Here is a 13,162-nt window from a genome sequence, read left to right as displayed (position 1 = left end):
CGAGATGATTCGTTGCGGGTTGAGAAGCTGACAAAAAAGTTGAGGTACGCGGTACCTGGGCGTGCCATCGATTGGCTGGCCACCTTGTCTTGTTCGTCTTACCCTTGCGCTGCGTCCATCCCCCTGGGCAGCAGGACGGGGTCATCGGCTTTGGGTGAACAGCATGCAAGGCCACAAGCACGAGGCAAAGCCGCGGGAATCTCAACGTCTGGCGTGGATCGACAGGCCCGACAGTTTGTAAGGTGAGAATTAGCTCGAGAGAAGGACGGACCAAATGCCGACGTCCGGCTGGCTTCCTGGCTTGCGCGTTTACCGCAGGACAAGCCAGACCGAAGATTGGCTGACCAAGACGGGCAAAGGTCGTGTCCTGAAGGCTTCGAGATGAAGTGTTATGCCGTCATTACGACGAGATCGCCTGAACTGTCTACACCAGACGTCGAAGAAGAGCTCGGGAACATGGTGGTAGTTTGACGGGATAAACCTTTCCTAGCAAAACGATGACCAGGTAATTGAGTTGCGGGTGAACGAAGCTTGGGCTCATAGTTGGCAGTAGAAGTCAACTTCAGGGCGCAACAATCGGCGATGATTTCATGGGCAGAAAAAGTATAGTGTCTCTTGGGCATATACATTGTACCCAGCACTTGGCATGTCATTGAAGGCCTCTGGTCGTAGGCAGTCGTTGTAAAATAGTCTTTCTGTGGAGTAACGCAGGCCGAAACAGGCCAGGGACAAGGGCAACGAGGCACAGCAAGGCGAGGCTCCGGCTGAGATCTGATATTGGTACGATACACCTCAATGAGGTGCTAGGCGAGCAGGGTCTTTGCCATCGTTGAGTATGTTCTGGGCAAATCCCTCCAGAAAGAACCAGTCTCGGCATCATGGAAAGGACTGCTCCTCAGTGGAATTTCCCTTGACACTGGCAAGAACGAATAAGCCTGGAAGCCTCGTGGTAGCAGGTGCAAATAACATTTGCAAAGGGAGGCGCACGTGGAAGGTGTCAGGCAGAGAAAGGGAATTTGCTTATCGTCAAGTCACATTTGTAAGAGCTCTGAACTGCAGTTACGCCCATCAAACACCTGAGCAGCCCGCTTCACCCGCTCTTGGCTTCCTCGGCTGGTCCTCAGCTTCGGTACGCAGAGCTGCATCTTTGCTGCGGGGGTGGTAGAAGGCAAGGGAGGGGCAATTTGCACCTGAGGTGAGCAGAAGGACGCGTACCAGGTACATCGCATCGAGCAAGCAAAGCCACGTCGGTTTACGAAGTGAGGATGGAACCTTGGCTCAAGTACCTGGTCCTGAAAGATGTGGGCCAGTCGGAAATAGTGGGTATCAGGTGGAGACGGAAACATGCTGCTGCTCTGCCCTTTACCCAGCAAAAAAAGAGGCTGGGGCTCTTGCTCAGCACAGCCACCGCGGGGGCTGAACGGGCCCCTCTCTCCTACCCCTTCAGGCTCCATTCCCTCAGGTTCCCTTCCCTCCCATTTCCCAGTCCTCCAGTCTTCCCTGATTGCCCCATTGTTTGTTCTTTACAGCTCTTTTTTTTTTTTTTTTTTTTTTTTTTTGGCCTGCTTCAACTCTTTTTACGTCTTGACATCACCAGAGGAAGACCAGTACATTGATTTGAACGCGCCGCACAACCAAGCCTTGGAGAGGGTAATTTCCCCTACTGCTCTGCCACATTGTCAGGTGGTTTACCCGTTGGGAAACCCATTCGTCCACCCATCCAAAGGTTCTGTGTGTGGCGTCTCAGAGCTGGAACCGTCCGGATAACCTAAACATGCATCTACTAGGCGTGGCGCAACCTCCAGAATGCTGAGGCGGACGAGTGTGTAAGCCGTATCCGCTCTCCTCGTTCCCGCGTCTTCCAAAGGCAGGTTTGCAGCGTTTACACGGTGGTTCCCCCCCTTTGGGGCTTACACAAAGCCACTCTCGTAGTGGATGGGTAAAGTACCGGGTACTTGCTGTCAGCTACCAGTGTTTCCGTACCTTGCCTAGTCGACGCTGTCAGGTACCGTAAGGCAAGGAAGGTACCTGGAAAGTGCACCATTCATCCATGTGGAAGGGAAGTACCTGGCTGTGAGCTGGAGAGAGAAGGGGGGCTTCACGGGCGGCGACGAGGAGCAAGGCCGTTCACAGGTCACTGTTCCTGTTTCCTCCCCCATTAGTAACATGTAGTGCCTACCAGCAAGCAAACACCAGCTAAACTTACTGGCTGGGTGCTGGTCTTCCCGTCCGCGCAGACCTGGTTTCCGCCCCATCAGGCCGGGACACTGTGCTGAGGTTCAAGGTACTTACTGGCTTTCCGTCCGCGCCGTGCCCTGCGTAGCGCGCCGACGTACCTCGCCCAGTGAGCTGAAGGGCGTCCGTACCTCCCGCGCGCCGGCCGCCTATGCCTGTGGCAGAAACCAAACCCGTACCGCAAGCCCACACACTCATTGCGCGCGCCCATTCGGAAGTCGATCTCTCACTCTTCTCACTCACACACACACACACACTCTCTCTCTCTTCTTACTGCACCCGCCCACCCATTCCCTTTTCCTCCAGCTCCTGCCACACCTCGAATTCAGTCTCTTTCTCTTTTTTTTTTTCTCCCTCTTCCTCAACATCACATCCGCCTCAACTAGCCTTTTGTCATCACCGCAACCCCACGGGAATTCGCGCGCATTCGGCATTTTCTCCAACTCACTTTCTGTCTCGAATCCCCTGCACCAGCCTCTTCCCATCAATCGCACTGTCGGTTCCGCCACATTCCACCCGTGACTCGTCCGCTCGTCCCCGTCACTTTCGGGGTCCTGAGCCCATCCAGAAACCAGAGAACCGCCACGTGTGGCTGAACGACCCGAAGCTCCCATGAATCGTCGTTGACAATCAACGACAACGCCGTCGCATTAGACCCTCCATCCCCCAGTTAAATTTCTCAATTAGCCCGTTTGATGATTGAGTCTGCCCATGGCCTCGGATAACGGTCCTATCGCGACCGAAGCCCCCCTCCTGGCAGCGACAACGCCCGTCGCATCAGACGCTTTCGCGCTCGGGGGAGATCCCGCTCGCACGAAGTCGCTCAAGAGAGCTCGCGAGACCACTCCCACCTCGCCCACGTCTGCTGTTGACCCTGCCGTCGATCCCGCCGCTGCTGCTTCATCCGTCCCCTCCTTCGACTTTCCCTCCCCTACGAAGTCCGCCCGCTTTGCTTTGGCCTCAACACGCCGCTCGCCCACGCCCTTGACAGCCGCCGCCGCCCTCGAGGCCCTCGAAGAAGAGCGAAAGAGGGAACAGCGCCTGAATCCACCCGGTTCCAGCGATAACCCCGGCCACTCGGTCCTGTCCGTCCTCGCCGGTAGTGTCGCTGCCATGAGCCGCCCCGACGAGGCCCCTCAAGCTCCTACAGCTTCCATGGAAGCCTCTACCAAGGATCCTCAATCCGTCTCGATACCGCAGGTCGACAATGCACCTACAGAAACCGTAGACGTCAGCCCGCAAAGCGCGACGAGCGTCGCGAGCATAGCTGGTGCTCTGGTAACGGCTAGCCCGGGCCCAATGGACGTTGACAACAAGAGTAACGAGCAGCAGCCTCAACAGCCTCAGCAGGAGCCCCAATCCCAACCCCAGGCCCAGGCTCAGGCTCAGGCTCAGGCTCATACCCCCCAACCGCCGCACCCGGCCCCTGCTCAAGAAGATAAGACTACGCCCGGATCACTATCATACCCCGGGTCACTCCAAGCCGCTGCCATGATGCCCGCACCACCGGCACGCGGCATGAGCTTTCCCATGCCATCGCCCGGCCACGACTCGCCGACCCAGTCGTCCGGCAAGAAACACAAGTGCCCGTTCTGCGAGACGGAGTTTACGCGCCATCACAACTTGAAGAGCCATTTGCTCACACACAGCCAGGAGAAGCCGTACATATGCCAGGAGTGCACGATGCGCTTCCGACGACTGCATGACTTGAAGCGTCACAGCAAACTTCACACCGGTGAAAAGCCCCATGTGTGCCCCAAGTGCGATCGCAAGTTTGCCCGCGGTGATGCGCTGGCTCGACACAGCAAAGGCGCCGGCGGATGCGCCGGTCGCCGGTCAAGTATGGGTAGCTTTGCCGAGACGGATGATTTGGATGGGCCAAGTATGGCCGAGGGCGATGATTCAATGGCTGGCGTGATTTATGGCACCGAGGACGACATGACGGAGGAGGAAAGGCGTCTGAGCCTGCCTAGCATCAAAGCTCAGCACGTCGCAGGGCAAGGCAGTATGGATGGATACAACCCCCATGCTCGGACTTACCCGCCGGCAGGCCCCCGGCCCGGCACCACGGGCGGCCTGTACCCGCCGAACGTCGACCGTGGCGCGTCGAGCACAAACACATCCCCCAGCATGCCCAACAGCATCGCTGGAGGCCACACGCCGAACACGAGCGTGTCATCCATGCCCGTAAGTGGTGGCTCCATCTACTCGCAGAGTGGCATGACGGAAAGCCCAAAGCCTTTGAGCCCTGGAGCTGCGCATGACACAAACAACATTGCGAGACAACGATCTCCAAGTCTCACACAACAATTCCAGCAGCAACACTTCGGCCGCAGGCCATCTGAGAGGAACACCTCACCAGGTTCGTTCTGCCCAACCATGTTTCCGCTGACCACTTTGGAAATGTGTGCTGACTCATATCCCACAGCATTCGCCGCTCCGGCTGGTGCACCGGCGGGGGCCACTCATGCTCGCAGCGCAAGCGGCCATGCCGGAAGTGGGGCCGAAAACGGAAATAACATGTTTGCCTCAGATCCCGGTCTATGGGCGTATGTCCAGAACCTGGAGGACAAGGTTAAACAACTGTCTGATAAGATCACGGCATTCGAAAAGGCAGACACTGCGAAGCAGGCGCAGATCGGACTGCTCACAAGTGAGGTCACGGGGCTCAAGAAGCAGTTGGAAGCCCGCGAGGCCGAAATGACGGAAGTCAAAGCATAATGCAAAACTCAAGCGACGGCATCTTGGAGCCATCCAGTAGCACAAGCACAACCTTATCACCTATGTAAAAACGATGATATGTTATGGTGGGCAAAGGGCAAGAGGAACCTCATGTGGCGACAGGAGGATAAACCGGCGTTTTCGCTCATTGTCGGCGTCTCGATTTCTCATCTCTCTTTTATCCCTCCGCTATTCTTGCCTCTCGAACCCATTTATCTTGCGGGACGCCCCGTCTGGGGAAGGCGTTTTATTTTATTTTTTGGGAGGGCACGGGCAGACGTGCAACGGTGGACCTCGACACGAAAAGTTTCTGGTTTGAAAGGGGGGTTTTCCTCGGTCGCGTACAGAGCCTAGACGTACTATAGATTATGTCTTACGCTCACCGCGGTGTTTCAGTTCAGTCCTGGTCGTTTTCAGGAGGCACTTGACATGGATTTTTATCTCATCTATTTTTTTCCACCCTCTCGTGTATTATAGCGTTCGTTGCGGAAACTTGGCCTCATGGCAGCCAGTCCTCCAAAAAGGAGCAATTTAGTCCAATTCACATGCCGTTTCGACTGAATGTGAAGAGAATACAACAAATTTACTGCTAACCGGGGAGAAAAGTAGCATGTGAAATGGATATTCGGGGTTTACATCCCACCTCCCAGGGGGTGATCCCACCCAGACTTGAACGTGGGGCCGGTCCGCCACTTCCCGATGCTTGTTGACGATTGTCATGGCTGTAAATTTGGTCTCTCTTTCTCTCTCTCTGTGGCTTAAAAACTGGGAACTTACACCTTACCGGCGCCGAGATCCACCGAGACCTGGAGGAAGGTTATCTCTGTTGGGCTTTTGCTGTCAATTTATTTGGACTTCTCGCGACGTGCCCGCTTGGAAACCCCCGTCAATTCTACGCAGGAGATCTAGCGATTTGCGAGCGGAGGCACTGGGTTCCTTTCCTGCTCTACAAAATGTCCTGGTATCGGCTCTAGCATGTGGCGATGTGCACACGGTCTAACGTGCTCTTGAGGTGCGGCCAGACCTGGCCGTTTGTATCATATGAGAGTTGTGAATTCGGATTGCAAATGATGGAGTCATCGTGCTCTAGGCTTCCCTCAAGAAGGATTCCGCCGAGGAGCTGCCGTAAAAGTTGTCTTATGGCGCGTCGGAGGAGCCTTCGACATCGCCTTCGGAGAGGATGGTGGCCATGATGGTTACTCTCCTTGCATAGGTTGAGCTGTCGGCCCTTGTCAGCAAGTAGGACGGGGGCGCTCAGGTTTGCTACTGGCCCTGTCAACAGATCGGGGACTCTTACAACGGGCTGCTGGATTGCGCGAAGGGTACGTAGCCAGTATTGACACTGAATGAGCTACACTTCATTCAACCTTGCTCTATACAACACCTGGTTGCTCCGACAGAAACGGCGCTGGGAAAGCAGTGAATCAGTTGCACCTAGGCTCTATAAACGGTCAAGGGAGCCCATGGTAGCCGTCTTATTTATACGTTACATCATTCTATTTCTATATATATGTTTTTTAATGATATCATTGGTAGCCCCTGAGCAGGCCGACCTAGACCCATGGCCTGCAACACAAACATGTTGGCTCGATTCCCACCTCCAGAACCATTGCTCCTCCGTTGTAACGAAACCAAAGAAAAATTCTCGATAAATGAAACTCTCCACTTAGATATTAGTGTCTTCTTCCATGATAGAACTGTATGTCCTATGTATAGGAAAAGTGAAATAAAAACCTCCAACATCGTGCCCTCAAGGATGGCTGGGCGCAAACGACCACGGTCTCGCCATCGCTGCAGACAAACTGTTGGTAGTCATGTGAGACCAGCCGCTTCCAAGAGAGCTCCAGGCAACAAAAACCGCAAGTAGAGCAAGCACGGTCATGTGGGAGGTGCTGAAGCTTTGTGTTTGAATGGAGGTGATGGACGTGGCGCGTCCCTACAACTGTTAGCTCAAGTCCAAGGATTGCCAGCAATGGATTTACACTTACAGTATACTCCCAGTCTGACCATACGGGGAAAAGAGAGCGATACCAAAATTCACCTTGCGAATAAGGGTAGCTCATGGCGTTCCATCTGTTGGATCCATCATCCAAGTGCCTTGTGTACCAGCTCCCGCACCCAGTATTCCAGACCGTCTTCTGCAATGCCGTCTGCATCTCGTTGACAAATCGCTCTTCGGCGTCGCCCTTCACGGTCGCTATACTTGCATGTCCCTCGAGGACAGGCTTCAGCACACGAAGGGCGTAGTTGGTAGCGTTCTCTAATGCCATTACGGTGGACGTATGTCCAGTACCGCTGTTCGGTCCTATCATCCCGCCACTGGAGTTAATTTTGTCACGTCCATGATTGCCAGTGGAATGTCACGCTTACCAAGAAGGAGGAAGAAGTTGGGAAACCCGTTCGTGGCGCAGGTATTGTAGGCTCCCTCCCCGCCCAAAGACTTCCACCGTGTATCTAGAGTTTCGCCAGCTCGACCAACTACGTCGACGCCTGCAACGAATTGGTTGGTGATGTAGCCATTTGCCAATATGATGACATCAGCCTCTATCAGGCCTTTTTCTGTTCTGACTCCCTCCGGGACGATCTCCAACGCCTTTTCATTTGTAAGAGTAAAGTTCTCGGCGTGAAGGCTTTTCAGATAGCCGCAATCGAAGATCCGCCTCTTGCAGTTGACTTCGAAATCCGGAATCAGCATGTCATGGTATTTCTCCGGAGCCGCAGCCTTCATATATTCTTCAGACACTTTCCTTTGGCTGGCTCGGAACTTGGCTCCAGCACTCGTTAATGGAAACCCGCGATACCCATTTTCTGCTATACAGAAGATGATGAGGCGTTGAAGCAGCCTCAGTGCCGGAAGCCATGTCAAAAGGAAGCGTAGAAACTCAGGAACATCCGAGTCGATTGATGGAAAGACCCAGTGCTTCGTCCTCACGATCTGGGTCAAGGACTTTGTCTTGTGGACGATAGCCGGGACGACCTGAGAAGCCGTGCATCCGTTCCCGAACAGAACCACTCGCTTCCCCTCCAGGTCGATGTCCGGACGCCAGCGGCCAGTGTGGGAGATTATGCCCTTGAAAGTTTCCGCACCCGGCACGTCAATGTCTCTTGGAGTAACCAGCGCGCCAGTCGCGGCGAACAAGAACTGTGACTCGTGATGGTAGGTGGTCCCTGATTTTAGGTTGCGGACGGTCAGGCGCCATCGTGTTCGCTCTTCGATCCACTCGCAGCGCTGTACGAGGGTCTCAAACTTCATTCGCCTCAAAAGATCATACTTGCGTGCTACTCCGTCGAGATATTCCCAGAGCTCGGTGCGGGTCGGCATGATTTTGGTCCAGCCAGGGTTGGGTTCAAAAGAGTAGCTGTACAACGCACTGGGAACATCGCATGCGCAGCCTAGGGACACGGACGCCGGAGTGAATATCAAACGTATCCAGATCCATAGACATGGCTGACTTGGATATCGTTTACTTACCTGGGTATTGGTTGATGAACCACGTACCGCCCAGCTGGCTGTGCCGCTCGAAGAATTGTATGTCATCGATCCCGTACCACCGCTTAAGCGTCGCCCCCAGGCCAATACCTGCGAAACCAGTTCCTATGCACGCGAAGAGACTGTAGCTGGTTTTTTCCGTGTTAGAATCCATCTTGAGTCACGGTGGGTGGAAGATGCGATGAGGCACACGATACCGCTGGGTTGACGTAGCACATTCAGAAAGGATGCGATTGGAACGGGGGGAGAAGAACGCACTTTTCTATGAATTTCAAGGTTTAGCCCTCTTCCCACTCTCGATGCTTGATAACTTTCCTCTTCTTCAGAAAGCCAATATTTTGCGAAAGTGAGACAAGGCAGCAAGCAAATACGGGTGGTTCCCGGCCGATATCTTACACCTAACTGCGGAAACGTCCACATGGGCTTGTGCAACCGAAGCCATCCCGGTGCTTCGGCCAAGGCTCGGACCGTTTCACGCCTCTATTGAAATGTAATTCATGCGCGGAAAGACATGTGCCCAAGATGCCGAGACAGAAATCTTGTTTGATGCCAAATTTCAAGGCGGTGTTTGTGCGGAACGGCGCCTGCGTCGACGTCAGCCGCCCAACTTGATCCATGACCGGCACATTCAAAGACATCCATTTCTGTTGCGATAACAGAAGGGAGACAACAAAGACATGAGACTGAGGAAACGCCTTAAAAACTTATTATCATTGACTTCGGCCTTGGAGATGCCACTGCTGAGAAGATGTGGCTGAGACTTATCTGAAAATATTGGGTTGCTATCAAAAGAGCCACATTTTGCCGACAACGGCTTCCCCCCCTTAATTTCCAACTTCCCAGTATTAGTGTTGATTTTCTGCCGCCAAGTTAAGTCTACATCGAAAGCTTGTGTATCTTATCTTGCCGTCGATAGATCTTATTCTGAACACCCTCTCCACTCCCAATCTAAGTCGACAACAGAATAATTTTGTCTACATCAGCTGAGACATATCACATGGTTCCCGGCAAGCATATCTGATTCACAAAATCGATGATAAGGGCGTCCACAAAGATTTACGGCTTCTACATCAACATCCAGTAAAGCAAACGGGACAGGTGATTGCTTTGTCTTGCTTTTACAAAGAAGCGTCTTGGTAAAGTTAAGCAACCCCCCCCCCCCCCTCCAACGTTAGCTATATCTTTGGTGCTCCATGTATGTCCTTCATCCCAAGTCGAGGAGCTCATGAGCGCCACAAACTACCAACTGATACATTTCTTGCCATGTATATGCGGAGGGAAGGGGAAATCGATCTCGTGTAGGGCAGCAAGTCCAACTCTTGTGGCCGCATAGTCGGCGATCTTTGGCGGGCGGCAGGACGGCACTCACTAAACTGGTATTGGTGGCATGATCCTGATTGGAATTCGCCGTATGTAGAGGGAACTCTTTTCGTGAGAATGAGCAGTGGCACTAGATCTGTCTTCATCGTTAAGTTGACATCAGTGTAAGCCCCGCAATGGCTGTGAAACACCGACTGAGACCTGTGTTGTTAGTCGACACCGTTTGGTTTCCCACCTCAACTCTGACGTGGTAGCAAAGACACTTTGATTGATTCCTTTTGATCGAGATGCATTTTATTAGTGGAAATTTGCCACCGGTATTGGTATCCAAGTTTAGAAATTCAATATTCGCAGCCACGATGAATGTTGTCGGGTTCCTGGCCAGGAGATGGTAGATGATCGTCACCAATTCCACTGCTAATCCTAGTTACAGCTTCTATCTCCTTTCCCAGTTCTAGATATCATCAATAGTGCAGTTATTTGATTTCTAAATGTTGAGTTTCTCACGAATCCTTAAAAGGTCAGCTGTCATAAGAACCCACGTTGTTGAATATGTATGAGGAGGCGGGAAGCGCAATAAGAATTTGCTTGTCGTCTATGAAGCGATTGTAGAAGCTAGTACAGCCACAATCGATCCAACGAGTAGACGATGAAAAATAGCATTGTAGAGATACTCTGCAATTACGTTTGCGGTCTAGTCCTTCTCAAATGCCATTGTGTATTTTGAAAGTTGCACTGCCGGGCAGGAGTAATAAGATCTAGGGGCACGGCAGGTTAAAGCTGTTCACTCTGTAAACCAGTTTGTCGTTCATCTGTAGGTGCCATCCAGATACCCAATAAGCTATTTAAAACCAAACTCTTTCGAAGGCTAGAACTCCAATGTGTAAGACCTCACGAACATACATGCTAAGGAAATCAGGATCTGTGCTACAGGGATAGCATTGATCTTTCATGTAGTCTTCGTTAGTTATCGAGGCCAAGTATAAATCATTGTTTGCATCATGGATTGACACGTTAATTCTTAGCCATTCCCAATGTCATTCTTTCACATATTTAGGTCACTACTCGCTACCCATCGCAAAGTCCATCAGCACTTCGGGCTCTCTACGCCTATTTCCGCATCATTTAATGTTCTTCAAACAACAATATACGATTATAACCACCCCGTATCGAACGGCAAACTTGGATTTGACTTAAAAAGAGAAGATCAAAGAGACTTAACTCGGCAGGATCCCTTCTCTTGATAGGTGGCAATACGATATTGAGCCCCTAACGAGTGTGGATACGCGCATCTGATAAGCTGGAAACCGACAAGACGCCCAAGTTTATCTCTATTGACCTTTGAATTTGATGCTTTCAACAGATGTGTGATTGACGTCTGGGAAAACGGGTCCACGCAGCATCTCCATCGCCATAGCAAATATGTATCCCACATACTCCAAAATAAGATAGGGCAGAAAATCTTGCCTCAGAAGCAGTACCAGACAGCTTTCCTGTTTCTACCAAGCTTTCCGGAAAGCTTTGATGAATTACAGTGCTATCATGACGATATCAGTCGCGTACCTGGTTCCTGGATAAAAAAGCGTGTCATGGGCGAAAGCCGGAGGGACGGTGCCATTTTTGATATTTTCTCTACAACAACTGGACCATCTACTTAGGAGACCGGCTAGACTCGGAAGCAACTTGATAACACTGCAGCCAATACTCGTCATGAAGACTCAGTCAAATTCTGTCTGTCTTTAGTTCGTTTACTGTCCTAGTGATGCGTTTACCAAGCGCCATGCGGTGAATTACCGAACAGGCTATCACAAAATGGTGTCTTCACCAGCAACCGAGCCTCAGAGTGTATCAAACCATCGCTGGTGCAATCTCAGGTTCCTGCTACTACCTATAATACTTGGGAGTGGTGCTTTTCAGCGAACGATAGATCGCCCGCCGCTTCTCGACCCACGGCTCTTGCGGTAGCATCAAATATCGTCGCACGGCTGACGATGCCACTTGCCATGGGCATCAAACATCTCATGTTTTTCTAGCTACTTCGCTTCAAAACAACTTCACTGGTGACTCTTCTGCTATTGCTGAGAAGCCAGGTATTGGATCCCTTATTCAGCGTTGTGGTCTCGTCACATTCGGCCGTGGAAGGTAGCTATGGAGTGTTGTTATCGAACCTGTCTACGCCATTTAGAAGGTTAAAAAAAGAGGTGCGTTAAACATACTGTCCTATGAAGTGGGTCATATCCGGAGACATAAGCATGTGTTAAATTTCCGAGTAAAGGAATGGCTCGGGGTCTTTGGATAGCAGTTGACCTCCTTGCAACAAGGTAGGCAAAACATTTGACTACAAGTTAGTGTTTACCAGGGATTTATGCCAGTATCAATCATGACTGATGGACCATTTCACTCTAATCACTATATAACATTGTAGGCTTACAAGAGTTATAGTGTATGCAGATGATCCTGGTGGGAGTCCGGTACGCCTCCGGCCAAGCCTCAATCAGACTTCCGGCCCGTGGTTATCGGGATGATGCCGCCGTCAGACCCACAATATGCCCGGGTGGTTTCCGGCAAGCAGAAACAGCAGCAAAACTGTCAGAGCGAAGCCTTGAACATGTACATGACGCGCGGCACATTATCCTCGACCAAGTGGCGGTTGTCTTTTAATACTGGCAAGTTTATGGAAACAGATAATTAGGAGCACCTAGTTTACTTAGTTGAAGAAGTCACATATTCACTGGACGTCACACTGGAGGAATCCGAGATAAAAGTCTACTGCTGGTCCTGCGGCTACAGCGCTTGGTTAACAATGACATGCAAATTTCACGACGCCGGTCCTCTGTCGAAATTTTTAGGTGCACCGTCGCAATAGCTGGATCTGCCGATTTCGCCACGAGGATGGGCAAACACGAGGGCCCAATGACTGACCAGACCAATCATGGCTCACTTGCGAATCGTAGCCGTGGCCTTTGGCTAGTGAGTGTAATCTCCCAAGACGCAGGAGGCAGTAAGCAAGAGTGGTTACACGTGTTGCCGCAGGTGACCTGGATGGGCAAGATGCAGTAGCCTGCAGCACGATAGAGATCCCTGTCGCCGCTATGATGCTGTGAGATGCAATGTGATGCGACACGACAGGTTGGCCGAGGAATCAAAGGCTTTCGAAGGGATCGGATACAGCACTCGCCGGCGACACGTTCCGGTAGGAAGAAGAAAAAAAAAGGCTCCGGGAAGAGGCGGTAAAGATGTGCTGGCGAGGAATGAAGCGGGGAGCGAGCGAGTCGGGCTGATCCCTTCAAAGGTGTCGGGGATGGTGGCACTATGTGACACTCGCTCAGTGGTGTGTGACCAGATCGTAGTCGAGACGGAAAGAAAGTTGAGAGTCGCAGGCGGTAGTCCATCCAG

At 52.0% G+C, this 13,162-nt stretch overlaps 2 protein-coding genes across 2 annotated transcripts; one reads left to right on the top strand and one right to left on the bottom strand.

Moving 5' to 3' along the window:
• Window positions 1-2,946: 2,946 nt before the first annotated feature.
• Window positions 2,947-4,956, top strand: CTRU02_205986 (zinc finger protein crol gamma; the record flags this gene model as incomplete). Its single annotated transcript, XM_070204639.1, has 2 exons — window positions 2,947-4,597; window positions 4,652-4,956. 2 exons carry the CDS (start codon window positions 2,947-2,949, stop codon window positions 4,954-4,956), a joined length of 1,956 nt encoding a protein of 651 aa, XP_070061743.1.
• A 1,750-nt stretch (window positions 4,957-6,706) lies between these two features.
• On the bottom strand, window positions 6,707-8,600 carry CTRU02_205985 (monooxygenase; the record flags this gene model as incomplete). Its single annotated transcript, XM_036723061.1, has 4 exons — window positions 6,707-6,892; window positions 6,945-7,261; window positions 7,327-8,349; window positions 8,429-8,600. The coding sequence occupies 4 exons, from the start codon at window positions 8,598-8,600 to the stop codon at window positions 6,707-6,709; spliced, it is 1,698 nt and encodes a 565-aa protein (XP_036585359.1).
• Window positions 8,601-13,162: the final 4,562 nt, after the last annotated feature.

Source organism: Colletotrichum truncatum (genome assembly GCF_014235925.2).
Source record: "Colletotrichum truncatum strain CMES1059 chromosome Unknown Contig_0003, whole genome shotgun sequence".
NCBI classification, from domain to species: domain Eukaryota; kingdom Fungi; phylum Ascomycota; class Sordariomycetes; order Glomerellales; family Glomerellaceae; genus Colletotrichum; species Colletotrichum truncatum.
This window is presented reverse-complemented; position numbering and strand designations above follow the sequence as displayed.